At 34.5% G+C, this 19,658-nt stretch overlaps 1 protein-coding gene and 1 long non-coding RNA gene across 21 annotated transcripts in view; one reads left to right on the forward strand and one right to left on the reverse strand.

The window, feature by feature from the left end:
* Window positions 1-19,658, forward strand: part of LOC309872503 — an 857,896-nt gene that overhangs the window by 721,300 nt on the left and 116,938 nt on the right. The gene's annotated exons all lie outside the window — the stretch shown is intronic.
* EHBP1 (EH domain binding protein 1) overlaps window positions 1-19,658 on the reverse strand; it is a 348,209-nt gene that overhangs the window by 188,723 nt on the left and 139,828 nt on the right. For all 20 annotated transcript variants that reach the window (XM_082746615.1, XM_082746623.1, XM_082746631.1 and 17 more), the window contains 2 exons: window positions 12,425-12,606; window positions 9,849-9,988 (listed from right to left, as the gene is read on the reverse strand). In XM_082746615.1, coding sequence (XP_082602741.1) covers window positions 9,849-9,988; window positions 12,425-12,606 — 322 coding nt within the window. The remainder of the gene's footprint in view (window positions 1-9,848; window positions 9,989-12,424; window positions 12,607-19,658) is intronic.

Below are 19,658 nucleotides of genomic sequence, written 5' to 3' on the forward strand. Positions count from 1 at the left end.
CTAATCAATAAATCAGCAAGTTGAAAAGAATTTATTTTCTTACTAATCTAACATACTTACTTACAAAATTTTTACGTTACCTACCAGTATTTTACAAATGCACATACATGAAAGGCACAAACTTTAAAGTATGTAATTCAAAAAATTTTGATAAATGTATACACCCATGTAACCCAAGATCCAGAACATTTGCATCACCCCCTTGAGTTTCTCATGCCTCTTTTCAATCAATCCCCAAACCCACAGGCTAACACCATCACACAGGATTGGTTTTTGCTTCTTCCAGAACTTCACACAAATGGACTTATTATATTCGGCATAATGGTTTTGAAATACATCCATGATGTTGAACATAACTGTTCATTTTTATTGAAAGGCATTCCGTTCATGAATATACAGCTGACCCTTGAACATGAGTTTGAACTGTGCAGGTCCACTGATACTAGATTTTTTTTGATTCATACAGTACAGTCCTATAAATAAATGTATGTTCCTCATGACTTTCTTCATAACATTTTCTTTTTTCTAGCTTACTTTATTCTAAGAATACAGTATATAATACATATAAAACAAGGGTTAATCGATTGTTTACATTATCAATAAGGCTTTTGGTTAATAGTAGGCTATTAGTAGTTGAGTTTATGGGGAGTTAAAAAGTTATAATGGATTTTCAACTATCCAGGGAGTTGACACCCCTCACCCCTACCTTGTTCAAGGGTCAACTATACTACAGTTCATTTAGCCACTGCCCTATTGATGTATACCTGAGCTGTTTCTAGTTCAGTGCTACTATGAATAAAAATGCTATGAACATTTTTGTACAAATCTTTTTTGTGGCCAGGTGTTTTCATTTTTTTTTTGGATAAACATCAAGGTGTGGAACTGCTGGGTCAGAGGTAACATATGTTTAGTGTTACAAGAAATTTTCAAGTGATCATACCATTAGCTACATACTTTACCAAAAATGGATGAAAGTTCCAGTTAGTGCACATCCTTGCCAATATTTAGTATTGCTAGTCCTTAAATTATAACCATTCTACTGGGTTAGAATTATAATCTCATTGTGATTTTAACCTGCTTCACAAAGTCATGCTGAGAACATTTTCATGGGATTATTGGCCAGTGATACAGCTTTCTTTGGGGACCACATATACAATTTTTTGCCCATTTTCTTAAAAAACAGGAGCACCTGTTTTGCTCAGTCAGTAGGGCATGCAACTCTAAATCTTGGGGTTGTAAAGTCTAGCCCCATGTTGAGTGTCAAGGTTACCTAAAATAAAATCTTTTAAAAAAACATTTTTAAAAATGGGGTTGTGATTTTACTACTGAGATGTCTAACATTTAAAAAAAATCTATTCTGAATGTAAGACTTGTCCGATATCTACTTGGTGAATATTTTCTTCTGGCCTATGACTTACCTAACATTTTCTCAATTATCTCTTTTGATGAGCATGAGTTTTTAATTTTGACGAAAGTTAATTTATCAAAATTTTCTTTCATGTTTACTCACCTATGTCTTATGTATGAACCCTCTGTCTGCCCTCAGGTCATAAAGACACTGTTCTTTTTGTTTTTTTTTTCCCCTCCCCAGAAGCTTTATTGTTCTAGCCTTTGCATTTAGGTCTATGATCAACCTTGAATTAATGTTTGTATATCATGGAAGGTAGGAATTGAGACTCATCTTTTCCACACAGACATCTGGGTACTTCAAAATAATCTATTGAAAAGACTTTCCTTTCCACACTGAATTATGCTGCACCTTTGCTGAAAATTGGACAAATAAGTTTTGAATCTATTTCAGAACTTTCTGCTTCATTCCACTGTTCTATGCCAAGACCATACCATATTGATTACTATACCTTCATAGTAAATCTTGCTGTCAAGCAGTATTAATATTATGATGCTGTTCTTTTTCAAAACTGTATTGTTATTCAAGTCTTTTGCATTTCCAAATACATTTCAGAGTCAGCTTTTCAATTTGTTTTGTTTGTTTGGTTTGTTTTTTAAGCCAGCTAGGATTATGATTGGCACTGGGTTGAATCTATAGAATGACTTGGGGAGGACTGAAATCTTAACTATATTGAGTCTTCTCATCTATAAGTGTAGAATATTTCTCTATTTATTAAGGTCTTCTGTAATTACCTTCAATATTGTGTTACAGTTTTCAATGTGGAGGTTTTTCTACATCTTTTGTTAAATTTATTTCTAACTATTTACAGACTTTTTAGCCTCAACTGTAAATGGAATTATTTTGCTAATTTCATTTCCCAAATGTTTATTGTTCATATACAAAAATACAGATTTTTCTATATTAATCTTGTATCCTATGACATTGCTAGGATATCCAGTATCATGTTAAACACAAGTGGTGAAAGCAAACATCTTTGCCTCATTCCCAGTCTTAGGAGAGAAGTATTCAGTATTTTACCATAATATATGATATTAGCTATAGCTTTTCATTAATGTTCTTTTATCAAAATGAAGAAATTCCCTTACATTGAAATCTTGCTGAGAAACTTGGTACTCAATTTTGTCAAACACTTCTTTACGTATCTATTGAGGAGATAACATGGTTTTTCTCCTTTATTCTGTTACCGTGGTTAAACCAACCTCGCATTCCCAGGACAAATCCTCAGAGAATGCATTATCAGTACTTAGAATATTCATTGTTTTCTGGCTCCTCCCCTAAATACTGGAGCACTTTCAACTTTTTCTTCAGAGCTCTTACTTCCATTCTGGCCTTGTCAGATAGGCTCTCAGTGTCACCAGAATTCTCCTGGAGTTTCCTAGGGAGGCAGGGAGCCTTAGAGAATGTTCAGTTGTCATTAGTACAAACAAAACAAAATTAATTAGGGTTTAACAGTGACATAGAAAGGAGGCTGAAGTTGTAATCTGTATCTCCTGCCACTTCTGGTCTCTGAGTCGACATATTTGAGTCCTGAACACAAGGAGGAGATATTCTTACCATCTTTGGTCTCTCTTCCTACCGTCTCAAATTCCTTTAAAAAGGTGGTAGTTGTGATACCTTATCAACTTTTTAGCTCAAGGGATCATAAATGCCCCCAGCTCTCTGATTTTACCCTGTTTTCAAACCTCAATACCTAATAATAGGAGCAGTATTCCAGAAATTCTTATCCTTTATAAAGAACTGCAAAATAGATGGTCATTTTTATTCTACTATTTTATAGAGCCCACAGCAAGCCTATGATTTTGCTCATTAATATCCTAGTTACTGGAGAGTAAATGGTGAGATATAAACCAGAAGCAAATTAATGGATGTATTATTCTCTGACCAGAGTCCCAAGTTCATTCTGAGAGACCTTCTACTCAAAGGAGAAAGACCTATTTTTTCCCCAATCATAGTCCTAATGAGTAGGACATGTAATGTTAGAGGGCTAAGGCATCCCATAATCAACCTTGGCTCTTCAAATATGAACTGGTAATCTCCTCTACTACCATCTATGCTTAAGATTATATTCTCTGAAATTAGCCAATATGTCACACTTCCTCCTCCCAAATTAACTTTACAAACTATAGGAAATGGAGTAATGAACACCAGACAATAGTGCTTATGGTAAAAATGATTTTAATTTATAAACTGCATCTGGATGGGAAGACAATGAATGAACTATATATCCGATGAAAGGTCACAGTTTTGGGCTTCTGTGATTGTGGACTCTTTTAACTACGCATTTCGATTATAGAAATCCTGGAAACTATACCTATTAAATGTTTCAAAAGATACCAGCTCTTATGCAGCATGGAGTCTAAACCAAGGCAATACCTGCTTCTAACTATGTGGACTTGTCTCCTTGTACCTAAGCTGTCATGTGGAGACAGAGGTAAAAAAAAAATGGGACCTGGGATGATTTGAGGACTCGAGTGAAAACAGAATGCTCTGCTTGCATGCTGTTGTGTTTCTGTGTTTCCAATATCTTTCTCTAGGTGTATCTAATGCTTAGTCTGAATATCTGGTTGAACCTAAGTAAAACCCTTGGTTATCTTTGCTACAGCTTTAAGTATACTGGTATCTTTCCGGTATTTCATAATGTCTGAGTTTCTCCAATAATGCTCTGCTATAAACTGCTTCAGTTGAACGTGACTTTCTGAGCTGTATTCAACAGGACATTGTTATTTATGGAGGAATCTTTTTTCTCTTCTTGTTATGTGTGCAGAAATTCAACAGAAATCCTAAAGATGGTCATACTGCCATATAGCGGTTCATGAATTCCGAAGTTGCCATATCTCTAGACAGAGGCACTGATTGTTTTAAAGCCATACATGTTTTCTAATACTGCCTATAATAAACTATCCCATTAATAGGCTTTGTTTCTCCATCTCCAAGGTCTATTATTCCCACTACATTTCACTGATTCTTCTAATTGTAATTCAAAACTTCCTTGCCCATTTACTGGTGCTGCACCTCTTAGTAGAACACACTTGTACATAACAGTATCAATAAAAGGTTTCTGTTCTAAAACATGTTTTCAGTTAGCAGTGAATTTTGTCTCAGACAGAACAGAGTAGAGATTTTTGATCAATCCAAGTATAGATATCACGAATTTTTATTTACCTTATAGCAAAGACTAATTTCAGAATATTTGTTAATTACTATTGATCTCACAGCAATATTCCATAAGAAATCACTGACTAAATGATGAGCCTCTAGATATCAATCTAAAGTATCACAAAATAATTGTGATACTCTGTTCCCTCAAGAAGTTTGCAGCTTAGTTGGGAAATAATATACCCATATAATTTTTATTGATATGTGATTGCATTTTATGCATTTATATTACAATATATAGATATAATTAATAGAGATGAAATATAAAATAGTGATTCCTTCCTCCATAAACATTCTATCAGCAATTTCAAACCTGCAAGGAAGAGCTAATATAAGCTGTGTTTAAACTACTGCCACTTTAGGGTGCCTGGGTGGCTCAGTGGATTGGGCCTCTGCCTTCGGCTCGGGTTGTGACCTTGGGGTCCTGGGACTATGGCCCGAGTTGGGCTCTCTGCTCGGCGGGGAGCCTGCTTCCCCCTGTCTCTCTGCCTGCTTCTCTGCCTATTATGATCTCTCTCTGTGTCAAATAAATAAATAAAATCTTAAAAAAAAAAAAAAAAAGATTTCTTAGCGGGGGGAAAAAAACCCCACTGCCACTTTAACCAATAAATAAAAATACCCACCATACTTTATTTGTACCATGTTTATAAAATGCACTTTTTGTTTAGTCCTAACCTATTGCTTTAACATTACTGTTGTTAAATTTTAATATCTTTTCAACGATCTTAAAACTACTTTACCAAAACATTTTTAGAGTGGTAGTGCTGGTGCTAAAAAAAAAATTTCTGAAAGATAATAAGTTTGAAATGGAATTTACATGTGCTAAAAAATGCAACTAAGGATGCCAAACAACTGCCATAACATGGTGCTATTAATTTAAGTGACTATACTCTGCAAATATAATAGAGAAAAAAAAAAGTAACATCAAAGGAAAAATATGCTACAATGACTGTGGATTAACTTAAGAACATGCATCTAATCACCACTGTTTCCATCTACCCTTACTCCCTCAACACACATTTTGCATTCATTACTTTTAGAAAACTAGTCTTGAATTATTTAAGGTTTGAATTATGTCTCCTCCAGATCACATGCCTTCCATAAAATGGGACCACTCCAACCCTGAATAAGGTGGTACATGAGTAAAGGTCAAATAAATGGAACAATATAATAAGCAAGCTTAAATAGGAAATGGAAGTCCCTTCATTGATTTATGGCCTTTCAGTTAACACATCTTAAATTCTCAATATGTTCTAGACAATGTGCCAGAAGCTAGAGTTGAAAAATTACTAGAACGTAGTCTCTACCTTGAACAATTTCAGAAAATGGGGAAAAGAAATACATACATAAATAACAACACAAAAATAGTAAAATTTCAAAGAAATCTTGGATCATCACAAGTTGCATTAAAACAACTTCTCTGATTAGGGTCAGAGGATTTTAGGCTAGAAAGCTATTCCTCCTACAAAAATTTCATTTAGTTTTATTATTTTATTTTATTTTCCAGTGTTCCAAAATTCATTGTTTATGCACCACACCCAGTGCTCCATGCAATTGAATTTTAGAAAATAAGGTGTATGTGTATGATTAGGCAATAAGGGTTACTTGTTGAAATGCTTGTGTCCCCCCAAAATTCATATGTTGAAATCTTAATTCCCAGTGTGATGGTATTAGGAGGTGGAACTTTTGGGAGAGGATTAGGTCATGAGGACAGAGCCTTCATGAATAATATTAATGCCCTTCTACAGGGGGCCGGCCCCAAAGAGATCCCTTTCCCCATTCCACCAAGTGAGGAATACAACAAGAGGTCTGTGACCCAGAAGAGGGCCCTCATAAGGTACCTATCTATGGTATTTTATTGTAGCAGTCCAAACAGACTAAGACAAGGGTTTAGCTATAAACTCTAATTATTACTCAATATTTTCATTATATATATCAAAAATAATGCTTTCTTTTCCTTTCAGTACCACAATAAAACTTCTGACATATTGTTATAACCGTTTTCTTCCCCACTGCTGTGATCTTTTGATTACAATTTACAACACTGCCCAAAACAGCTATGAAAATATGTGGTTTTTTAAAATTCCTACTTATGGTACTAGTGTCTAGCTGAGATTTAGTTTTAAGCAAAAGCCATCTATGAAGAACAAACCACATCCTCCAACTTAAAGATCAAATTATATCCTACTGCAGTTATAAACATTCATGCTGTAAGAAAATGCCTATATTTGTAAATAGTACAACAGTAGCACAGGGGCTGGAATGATCAAGCTTAAGTGGGCATGAAATGTTTCCCAGAGTACGTGTCAATAAAATAAAATTTTGAAAGATAGGTAAAAAGTCACCAGTGGTGGTAGAGGAAGGTAATTAATGTATCCTTCCTGAAGTACGTCAGCTAGCCAAATAAAGAACTCAAAGATAGGTAACACATGGCATTTTTAAAAAGTACTGTATAGGGGTACAGTACAACGCACCCAGGCTCAGTGGGTTAAAGCCTCTGCCTTCGGCTCAGGTCATGATCCCAGGGTCCTGGGATCGAGCCCCACATCAAGCTCTCTGCTCCGCAGGGAGCCTGCTTCCTCCTCTCTCTCTGCCTGCCTCTCTGCCTACTTGTGATCTCTGTCTGTCAAATAAATAAATAAAAATCTTAAAAAAAAAAAGTACTGTATAATGGTTGCTGGCATCAATCACAATCATAATATAAATGTCTGCATATATTACTAAAAATCCAAAATATTATTGAAATAAACATAATAGCCAGGAAGGGCTAGACAGAGAGGTCTGAATAAAGAGAATATAATATTGAATCTCTCATCTTACATAAGGAAAGTCAACATACTGTTTTATTCATTTATTTATTTTTTAAAGACTTTATTTTTAAGTACTCTCTACACACAATGTGGGGCTCAAACTCATAACCCTGAGATCAAGAGTCACACGCTCTACTAACTGAGACAGCCAGGTACCCCTGTTTAATTTTTAATGTTAGTAGAGAAATATAGGTTCATTTATTTATCCATCTGGCTTATTTATCTTAGAGGATAGTATACTAAAATGAAAATAAAATGTGTTAACTTCCAAATTACTCTATTTACAAATGCTTAAATAAAGAACATTTGAGAATGGTAAGATTTAAGGGGTGGATGGGAAAAAAGTAGTAAGAAAATTCCCAAATAAAAGTATAAATAAAGTAGTAAGTGAAATTAAGTATGTAGTTATCAAAAATATAACTATCAAGGACAAAGAATATAAAAACAAATAAACCAAATACTGTTTATAAGAGAAGCACTGAATACAGGTTAAAAGGAAAGTAATAAATACACAAGGAAAATACCAATACTAAAAAAAAAAAGCAAGCATGCGTTATAAATATTAACATCAGGCAAATTTCTCAGTGCTTTTCACTCTAATAATAAAGGTATAACATCAATTCTGTAAGTATGGTAGCCAGATTATCAATATTTACTGACCACTTAATACAAAGAGATTCTAACCACTTAACATCAGGCAAATTTCTCAGCATTGGGCAAATCAAATTATAATCCCTAATGAAACTAGTAGAAAATTAACTTTTATGCACTAAAGAATTAAGCATTGAAATTCTCTTTCACAGATGAACTATAGTTAAAGTTTGGTCTAATAAATATATGCTGAATCAACAAATAGAATATACATGTAAAAAGATATTTATGGAAAATTTACAAAAATAGATCATATATCTAGACTATTCTGAAGACTTTCAAACTTCACCTCACTTATCTGAGATTGAAGTTTGAAAGTCTTCAGAATTTTATTTGAATAAATTTAAACAAAGAAACAAACTATAAAGCCCATGATAAAATACATTCTCCTAAACAACCTTGGGTTGAAGAAATCAAAATGCCAATCATACATTAGAAAATATTAATTTACAAAATTTGTAGAGGACAAAACATCCATCTTTGCATACAAGTCTGTTCAATTCTTTATAATAAATTTCTAGAAATGGAGAGGAAATGAGTATTACGAGAATTCAGAAAGTCAAGGAAATTTTTGGCTAAGGAGGTAAATGGGTCATGTGATTAATGAAAATTCTCCCTAACACTAACTACCATTATGATAGTAATAGTTGGGGATGAGCCAAGAGATGTCTGGCAAAGTGTCAAGAATTTGGAAACATTCACCAATAGGCAAGTACATGACAGAAGTCAAGGAATAGCAACACAAAAATTCAGAACAATTCATTAGCTGAAAGAAGTATGTATATTGTGCTTTTCACTCTAATAATAAAGGTATAACATCAATTCTGTAAGTATGGTAGCCAGATTATCAATATTTACTGACCACTTAATACAAAGAGATTCTAACCACTTATCATCTTAGTAGTGTGATCAAACCAGCCATAAAGAATACCCACATGGAAGCTTTTAGATATAAGGATACATAAGATATATACAAATTAAAAAAAAATGTGCCATAATTTATGTGAATAAATGCACATGAGCTAGAAGAAGGTAGACAATTCATCTTGTCCTGACACCCTTAAAGATCTTTACTTAAAAGAAGGTTTTAAGTAAAACCATAACCCACTGGGTGGCTCAGTAGGTTAAGCTCCTGCCTTCGGCTCAGGTCATGATCTTAGGGTCCTGGGATGGAGCCTCTCTGCCCACCAGGGAGCCTGCTTCCCTCTGCCCCTCTGCCTGTCTCTCTGCCTACTTGTGATCTCTGTCTGTCAAATAAATAAATAAAATCTTAAAAAAAAAAAGAAGAAGAAGAAGGTTCATCCTTAAACTCACAAAAGTGTGAACATATGTAGGTTACTTTATACTATAATCAGTAGTCCCACTGAAGTTTTATGCTTTCTTAACTAAGCTTGGACTTGATTTTTAAATTGTGAAAATCTGTACTAACCATCAGTCCATAAAGTTTTCAGAGAGCTAAATGGTATATTATATTAAAACAGCTTTAAGGAAGAAAAAATATTTTGTTAGAAGCATTGTTTTTTCCTGGAAAACAAGAATGAGTTTTAAACTTTGCAAAAGAGGGACGCCTGGGTGGCTCAGTTGGTTGGACGACTGCCTTCGCTCAGGTCATGATCCTGGAATCCCGGGATCGAGTCCCGCATCAGGCTCCCAGCTCCATGGGGAGTCTGCTTCTCTCTCTGACCTTCTCCTCGTTCATGCTCTCTCTCTCTGTCTCTCTCTCAAGTAAATAAATAAAATCTTTAAAAATAATAATAATAATAAACTTTGCAAAAGAAAAAAAAAAGATAAACTTCTATCTTAATGCTAATAAAACCAACCTGTAATTTTTGCTGCCTTTTCCTCTTGGTTCACTCGGTTCTCATCATCATCTTCATTATCTTCTTCAAAGTCATCTAAATTGCCAATATCAGCCTGCTTCATACTCATTAAACTAGCCAGACTCTGCATGTCTTCATCCCTACATGAATGATTTAAAATTTAATATACAGCTCATGAAATGGCATTGTTTGAAAAAAGATTGCTCAAGAAAATAATAATATAGTCCTTCTTTCAATATGTTAATGAGCCTTTTTAAATAGCTGCCCAAGACTATTGAAAAGTCTAAATTCATTTTTAAATGGTATGTTTAAATAGTAAAAAGCAAACTGGATTAAAAACTAACTGGTTAGGAGTTAGTTTAACTGTGCTGCAGATCTGTTGAAGACTAAAATTTTCTTCATAGGATTAAAGTATGGTTTCCTAATCATTAAACCTGGAAATAAAAACTTGTTTCATAAAACAGTGAGGTAGCTTGCAAATCAATGAGATCTGGACTTTAAAATACTCAAACTTTCAAAGTAAATTAGAATAGAAATTCTTCATCTGAAATTCATGAACCCTTTTGGTTTGGTGAGTAGGAAGAAAAAGAAATGGTAAACCACCATAAATTACATTTAAATCTCATTTAAATGTGCACTTTTCTCAAAGGGGCCAGAACTCCCCAGAAGTTAAGGAACTACTGTAACAGAAAAAAACACCTTGAAGTCTAGCATTTTAAAAATTACAAGATGGGCTGATTCTAAGTTAAATACTATATATTTGATAAAATGTAAAAACGTCTTTATCTTGAAGTATTTTAAGTATATGTGTATACAGTTTACATTAAATACTCCAAATATCAAATACTTTAAGTTTTCTTGATCTATTATTTTCACTTTAAATTTCAAATAAACTACAGTGTATAAAACACATTTCTAATATTATATATGAGCTAAATTTCAATTTTATATACTTCCCTAAAATTCAGAAAGCCAAATTAAGATACTATTTCTCTTACCACAATAAAATAAAAAAAAAGAAAACTGTTTTGTAAAGAAATGTTCACTAATATTCATTTATTTCCTAAATACAGTGCAACTTTGCAGACTAAACAGGTTTTTAAAATTCTATGCATTTTCTCTCACATAAGGTTAGAGTTAACCAAATTATTTCCCCTTTTAAAAATAAATTCAGTGACACAAAGTTTGAATAAACAAAAAAAGTTGTATTACCTTATAGGAATGCCTTATAAATTGCTCACCTGCCAATGGGGGATAATTTCAAGATACAACATTATTCTTAAAATGTTAACTTGCTTAATTTTACTTCTTTAACTTTAACTTCCTCATATTTTGGATTTTAACCTTGACTATTTTTCTCTGTGCAAGGTTAGGAAGCAAGGAGTGTGGAGGTAGAGAGTGAGTTTAGGGTGTTTTGTGAGAATTCTCCACTGGAATTGAGACATTTGGTTCAACTGAATTCCTCTCACCCAGATTCTCCATGGATCATGCTGATTCACTTACTGCTGCCCAGTGGAAAGGAGTCCACAATCAAAGGACCTTCTCTGGTTTTGTTTTCTCTCTTCTTCCTGTTTTCTTTCCTTTCATTTTGACTTGTACTTCAGGGTAAGGTATTTATTTTTAATTTCTGAGATGAAAGACTGATTGCTTCCATTCTGTACTGTCTCTCTACCACACTCACTCAAAAGCCAACTTTCCAGAGATGGGGCTTACTGTTATCTACCAAGTCGTTTGCTGCCCTGTAGATGAGTGCCAAACATCTCATCTTGACTGACACACAGAATCCAGTCTAATCAGTCAAGTGAACATGGCCAATTATAGTAACCACATTCCACTGGCTCAAATACATTTAGAACTATGATTTACATTGGATCAAAATGTTTATAGCTAGTCTCTTCCTCTTACCTTTTAAGTCTAGGCTTAGAATTTCCATTTCTTCCCTTCTTGATCTTCCTCTCCCAACAGGTACTAACCCCTTCATTATACCTCCAACATGCACTCATCCTTGACTTGACTGTATGCAATGACCATGGTCCATATTAGTTTTCTTGCGGCTCCGGGTATGTTTACCTCATTTTATCCAGTTAGAATTTTGCCCTTAGGAGACCAGACCTGGTGCAGGAACTACCGTCATGCAATGCCTATTCAGTGCTTAAGAAGTGATTTTTGAAATGAATAATCATAGCAAATTGTACTTTGCTATACAATTCTTAGAAGGCTGAGCCAGAGAACGTGAATTGGGAAAAGCTCTTCAAACTGAATTGTCTGTACTTGAGAGTACAGTTACTCCCACTGAAGACAATGAAATACAAAACAAATGTGTATGATACCCTAATAACATACAATTTAAAATTCGGAACTTGTTACTTTTATATTACTGTTCACTCTCTAGAGTCAAGAGACTATAAATAACAAAGAGTTCATTTAATTTAGCCTCTGAAACAAAGAATGTCAAGAATGACTGGTATGCAGTAGGTTCTTCTCAACTGTTGCCAGTCTATTGACTCAAAAGCTGTTTACATACAGTTTTAAAACACACCCAGAAGCAGCTTGTCTTCTTGACAAAAGAAACTTACGTGGCTTTTCCTTCCCTAAGGAAGATGCAAGATAATGAAAACTGGAGAGTGGCAGAGACAACTTTTTTAGACAATGGCTTGAATTTTAACTTGACATCAGTCTGAGTTGGCATAGGGCTTGCATACTGTTTCATGTTGATGCTGCTAGTAGCAAGAGCTTTCCTTCGACCAGAAGGGGATTCCTGGAAAATGAAAAATAATTCAGAATCTTGGAGTTATTTATTTTACAGCCAAGTAGTTTAAAATAGTACTTTAATAATATGATTAAGTAACAGTTGAAACTTCCCTCCTGAATTCCTGTAATATAAATTTGAAATAAAATTGTCATGAAGTTAAAACTTTTATATCTTTAAATAAGACATAAAAATTGGAGAGAGCTGGCCCAGGCAGAAATAAAGACAAACTAAAACAACCGTAAATAGCTCAAAAAAGAAAAAGCAACTAATGCAAACTAGGATAGAAAGTGTCCAGAGTTCCTCCAAAAAAGAGGATCTAGCACAGAGATAGGCATCAAAAGTACTCAAAAGCTGTTTTCCTCCCTTTCATTCTATTTAATGTAACCTAATGATATTTCTCCTCTTCTGAATGCCTCCAATTTTTTATGGAACTCCCAGCCTCTATGGCATTCTAACCTCATTTTTACCTACAGTATCTGAGTTCTATTTATCTTCTAATTTGAGCCTTATTTCTTCTCAGGGGCTTTTCTGGGCACTCCACTCTACATTTCTCTTTCCTTTCCCTCAGGTCACGTTTACTAAGGATGAAACCATTGGTTTCTGGGATGCTATATCTGTGGCAGACACTGCCAAATGACTCCAACAGGTCTCAAAATTTTCTACACAGCTATTACCAATTTATCAGAAATGAATATAAAATGAAATCTATTTGCTATCAAGGGTACTTAACATTCTAATAATAAGCTATCTCATTTCAAAATTATTCTTTACAGAATAATAGCCTAAGAGAACAATGAAAACAAAACAGCAAAATAATGATTGGGCATTAACTATGTATAAGATACATTGTTGATTCAGGAGTGATATGATGATGATTAAGACATAATCCCTGCATAATCCCTGACTATGTGTTCTAATGGCAAAGGGACATTTTTATATGAAGATGATTTGTAAATCATGTAAATCAGAGACATATACCAGCATTCCTTAGAATTTACTGGTCTGGGAGTTCAGATCTAAAATAAGGCCTAATTTTCAAGCTGTGTGACCTTGAGTAAGTAACCCGAGCCTCACTAACCTCTGGTATAAAAATAAGGAGACTAATCAGAAATCCATTTAAGCTATAAAATTATTCAATTTTCCAACCAAGACAGGAAAAACTACCATTAATCTTTGAATTATTAATAGATCTTTACTTTGTCTTATGATTGACAAACCTGCCTAAAATAAAGAGAGACTAATTTAATCAAAACATTAAACCAGCCTTTTAGAAAAAATTGACATTTCTGCCAGCAGGACAAGTAAAAATGTAATGTAGCATCCCTAAAGAATACCTTGCTTTAAAATGTGGTCTTATCTGTCAGATTATGCACAGCAATATTATACAGAACTATTAGTGCATGTAGATACCTTATGAATGAATTTTAAAAATGCATCAAGTACTTGAGAAGGATTTAAGCCCTCTCAGAAGAAATACTTAAGAATATGCAAATACCCTCAACTGAATCAAGTTGAACAGATGTGACTATCCCAAACAATACAAGTATTCTTTTCCTGGTCGCTACTGTCAATCAAAGAATAAGATTAAGGTCCAAGGTTCTGACGATGTACAAAATGAAAAAGTATGATCAGGTAGTATCAATTTATTACACTGATATGAACAATAATCTCTTATTGTACCTTTAGAATAGCGAACAACTTTTACATATAATACAGGTTTTAAAGCCTCTGTATTGGAAGCATGACATAGAAACTACGACATATTTTTAATTTTGCTAAAAAATCTGTTTCAAAAAGTATATTAATTAATCCCTTGATAATAATTATTTAATTTTATAAGCAAATAAACTATAAAAACTAAGGTAACTTGGAAATGAGCATAATTTTGAAAGCCCAATTGAAGTATAATTCCAACAAAATCCAGAGTTTTGATGATTAACATTCAAATTCATTTTTTAGATAAAAACTGCACAGAAAAGGTTTTTTGCTGAACTCAAGGAGTTTTTAAGCTTTCGGTAAATCAGCGTCTCTGAAACAAGAGAAAATAAAGGCTACTGAATTCTAAACATAATTAGCTGTACCACTTAATTAAGTATTTACTTGCTCAGCAACAATGAAAACAGCCCTTTGTAAAGTCTGGACAGGTGAACAAAACAGAGCCCTTTTGAGTCTACAATATCCATTCCTACTATTAACGCAGGATCTCGCTAGAGTCTGTGCTGGGAAAAAAGGTCTGAATGGTATTTCTAGTAATTCTTCACCAAGCTCGCATATTGTTTTCCTCTTTAAAATTAGCTACCCCATAGAAAAGATATTTAAAAAGAACAGTAATGAGAGAAATAAATATAAGGATCTTTCATAGCTCTAACCCCAGCTCCACGAATCTTCACTTTTTACAACTGAGTTTAAATCTTTACCCACCCAAAATTGATATCATTACTATTAACAGTTCTACAAAGAAGAACAAAATATAAGTGTTTGCAGTTGCAAAATGAGCATGTCTTTTACACCCTATGAGCCTTCCAGTAAGGAGTAGGGGCCAGCCAGGCAGAAGGAGTTTAGAGAGAATTACTCATATTGCTGCCAGAGTCCTAAAGCTATTTCATGTCATATGCAAAGTGGAAAAGAGGACGAAATAAGAGGAAAAAATAGTAAAGGACTCTGAGAGAAAGAAAGACAACAAAAGTCAGTAAGAAGTGAGGATTCACGTAAATTTAAAACTAAGTTTTTGTCTCTGGGCCTACATTTAAACATGTTTGTATGAATCTGACAGTATTTAAGGAATTACTTCAAAAATCCTAAAGCTGAAGTTCTTAAATTTTAGTGTTTACTAAAAAACAAAAAACTAGGAGGGCTTTAGACAATCTAGATAACTGGATCCAACCCCCGGAGATCTTAAATTAGCAAAACCAGAGATGGGCTGGGAAATCTGCTGCATTTCTAAAAATAATAAGTACCTCCCTTCTCTACTCCCATCCTGCCCCACCCACACCCACACTACTACTACCAGGTGATTCTAATCCAGTTAATCTAAAATCACACTTTCAGAAATACTTTCCCTGGGGCGCCTGGGTGGCTCAGTGGGTTAGGCCGCTGCCTTTGGCTCAAGTCATGATCTTGGGGTCCTGGGATCGAGCCTCACATCGGGCTCTCTGCTCAGTGGGGAGCCTGCTTCCCTCTCTCTCTCTCTCTGCCTGCCTCTCTGCCTACTTGTGATCTCTACCTGTCAAACAAATAAATAAATAAAATCTTAAAAAAGAAAAAAAAAAGAAAGAAAGAAATACTTTCCCTAAGGAAGTTCTTACATAATAAAATCATTTTACTTAAGAAATCTCACTCTCATTTTCCCCAAGTACTCTTCTATAATTTAAAAAAAAAAAAAAGCAAGCCTTAGCTGGGGCGCCAGGGTGGCTCAGTTGGTTAAACCATCTACCTTTGGCTCAGGTCATGATGCCAAGACCCTGGGATGGAGTGCAGTGTTCCCTCTCCCTTAGTATTTTTCTTTTCATTTTGCCAATCTGAGATTATTAAATATTACTTCATTGCATCTTAATTGCATTTCCATGATTATTAATGGCATTGATTATCTTTTCATAGTTTATTGGCCATGTGTCTCCACCTTGTAAAATCTTTTGTAATTTTTCCTACTGCTGACTATTTTTTTCTTTTTTTCATGAAATTGAAAAATCGCTTTTATTCTGCTATTATGTTCTTCTGGTTTGAGGGTCTTTTAAAATTCTGATTTAGTTAACATACAGTGTTATATTAGTTTCAGGTATACCAATATAGTCCATATTATTACTCAGTGCTCATCAAGAGAAGTGTACTCTTAATTCCCTTAGTTTATGTCACCTATATCCCTGCCCTACCTCCCCTCTGGTAACCATCTGTTTGTTCTTTATAGTTAAAGAGTCTGTTTGGAGGCACCTGGGTGGCTCAGTAGGTTAAGTGTCTGCCTTTCCCTCAGGTCATGATCCCAGGGTCCTGAGATAGAGCCCTGCCTCAGGCTCCCTGCTCAGCGGAGAGCCTGCTTCTACTTCTCCTACTCCCCTGTATTCCTTCTCTGTCTCTGTCAAATAAATAAATAAAATCTTTAAAAAATATATTTTGGGATAATTTAAGATTTTTTAAAACCCTTACTCTATTAAAGTGTAATTTGATAGATCTTCTAAAGTTAAAGCAACTCCACATTCCTGGGTAGGGGGACAATATAATCGGGTCCTATCTCCTTTTGGGAGAGGTTTCTTTTTTTCTTTTCTTTTTTTAAGGTTTTATTTATTTATTTGACAGACAGAGATCACAAGTAGGCAGAGAGGCAGGCAGACAGAGAGAGGAAGAAGCAGGCTCCCCGCAGAGCAAAGAGCCCGATGTGGGGCTCGATCTCAGAACCCTGGGATCATGACCTGAGCTGAAGGCAGAGGCCTTTACCCACTGAGCCACCCAGGCGCCCCTTGGGAAAAGTTTCTATTACAGATACAATTTCTTTAATGATTACAGAAGTATTTAGTGTTTAGTGTCTCCCAAAGCCAGTTTAGATAAATAATTTTCCATCTTGGAATTTATACATTTCATCCAAGGTTTCAAATTTAATGACATAAAGCTTTTTAAAACCTTTTTATTATCTTAATCTCTGCAAAATCTATAGTTTTGTATATTTCTTCATTCTCAATGCACTTTGTGTCTTCTTTCGTTTCTAGATCATTCCTGCTATAAACTGTCCATTTCCTTGTGTTTTCTGAATCAACAACTTTTGGCTTTGCTAATCCTTTCTAGTGAATGGATATTTTCCATTTCTTTCTTTTTTTTTTTTTTTTTAAGATTTCATTTATTTATTTGAGAGAGAGAAATAGCAAGAGAGAGCATTGGGAGGGAGGAGAGGAGGGAGAGAACAGGATGCTGGGAGCCTGATACGGGCCTCAATCCCAGAACCCTGGGATCATGACCTGAACTGAAGGCAGACAGTTAACTGACTGAGCCACCCAGGTGCCTGGGATGTTTTCTATCTCAATAGTTTCTGCTCATCTTTACAATTTCCTTCCTCCTACCTTCCTCAGATATATTTTAACTCCTGAATTCTGAGCGTTTCTTTTTTCCTGATCTAAGCATTTAAGATGATATATTTCTCTAAGTACTACTTTAACTATATCTTATATTATCAGTCATTCTATAGTTAAATATTTTCTAAGTTTTCATTATAAGTTCTTTGACTCACGTTATAAATTTCCCCTTGTCTTTTCATCACTTAATAGGTCACGTCTTTTAGTGCTGTATAATATTCCATTGTCTGAATGTGCCACAGCTTAGCCACTCATCTCCTGAAGGATACCTTGGTTGCTTCCAAGTTTTGGCAATTATGAATAAAGCTGCTTTAAAACATCCATGAGTAGGTTTTTGTGTGGACAAGGATACACATTTTGTTTGGGTAAATACCAAGTAGTATGACTGCTGGATTGTATGAAAACAGTATGTTTAGTTTTCTAAGAAACCACCAAACTATTTTCCAAAGTAACTGTACCATTCTGCATTCCTACCAGCAACTGTATGAAAGTTCCTGTTGCTCCACATTCTCACCAGAATTGGATGTTGACAGTGTTCCAGATTTTCACCATTCTAAGAGGTATGTAGCAGTATCTCATTTGTTTTTTTAATTTACATTTTCCTGATAACATGATGTAGAGCATCTTTTCATGTGTCTATTTGCCATCTGTACATCTTCTTTCTTAAAGTTTTTGTTCCATTTTTTAAATTGGGTTGTTTGCTCTTGTGTTGTGTTTTATATATTACAGAAAACATTCCTTTCTTAGATATGTTTTTTGTTAGTTTTTTCTCCTTGTCTGTTGCTTCTCTTCTGCTATTGACATTGTCTTTCACAAAGCAAGTTTTTAATTTTAATGAAATTATCCATTATTTCTTTCATGGACCATATGTTTCATTTTGTATCTAAAATGGCATCACCATACCCAATGTCATCTACGTTTTCTCCTGTGTTATCTTCCCGTAGTTTTACAGTTGTGTATTTTACATTTAGGTCACTGACCCATTTTGAGTTAATTTTTGTGAAGGGTATAAAGTGTCTAGATGCATTTTTGTTTTTTGTTTTGTTTTTGGCATACGGATGCCCAGTTGTTTTAGCACCATTTGTTGAAAAAACTATCTTTGCTTCATTGTATTGTCTTTGCTCCTTTGTCAAAGATCAGTTGACGATATTCATGGGGGTTTATATCTAGGCTCTCTATTCTGTTTCAGTTATGTCTCTTCTTTCACCAAGATTACACAGTATTGATTATTGTAGCTTTATTCAGGTAGTGTCAGTCCTCCAACTTTGTTCCTCTTCAATATTATGTTGATCTGAGTTTTGCATTTCCATATAAATTTTAGAATCAGTTTGTTGATATCCACATAACACATTCTTGGGATTTTCACTGGGACTGCATTTAATCTATAAGTTGGAAACAACAGACATCTTAACACTATTGAGTGTAGATATGCGAATCCAGCTATTAAATTGGACATTAGTGATATTTTAGAGATATATAAACACTTCAAAGAGATTTGTATGAATATAAAACAGTGACAGTCTTATTAAATTGTTTTGGGCACCTGGGTGGCTCTGACTCTTGATTTTGGCTCTGGTCATGATCTTGGGATTGGGCTCTGTGCTCAACAAGGAGTCTGCTTGAGGTTCTCTCTCTCCATCTCTCTCTGTCCCTCCTCCCACTCTTGCATACATATGCTCTCTCTCTCAAAAATATAAATAAATGAATCTTTAAAAAATTGTTTTACATCCAGAGTATACAGAAAACAACAAGCGTGGATGGGTTCACTTTTGAATTCTATGAAACATTCGCATATCTACTTTCATATTCAATCTGTGTGATAAGTTATTTTAGTTGAAGTATATGAAGAAAATCCAGCCTCATACAGATCAACAGTTGGAAAAGACAGGAGTATTTTAATGATGTTTTCAGATAATTTGGGGTCTCCTTTGGTATTATATCAAAACTCCACAAGTGGTACTTTCTTAGAGGTTAACGGTAATGTGGAATTTGAAATCACAT

This window comes from Mustela nivalis, assembly GCF_964662115.1.
Source record: "Mustela nivalis genome assembly, chromosome: 8".
NCBI lineage: Eukaryota > Metazoa > Chordata > Mammalia > Carnivora > Mustelidae > Mustela > Mustela nivalis.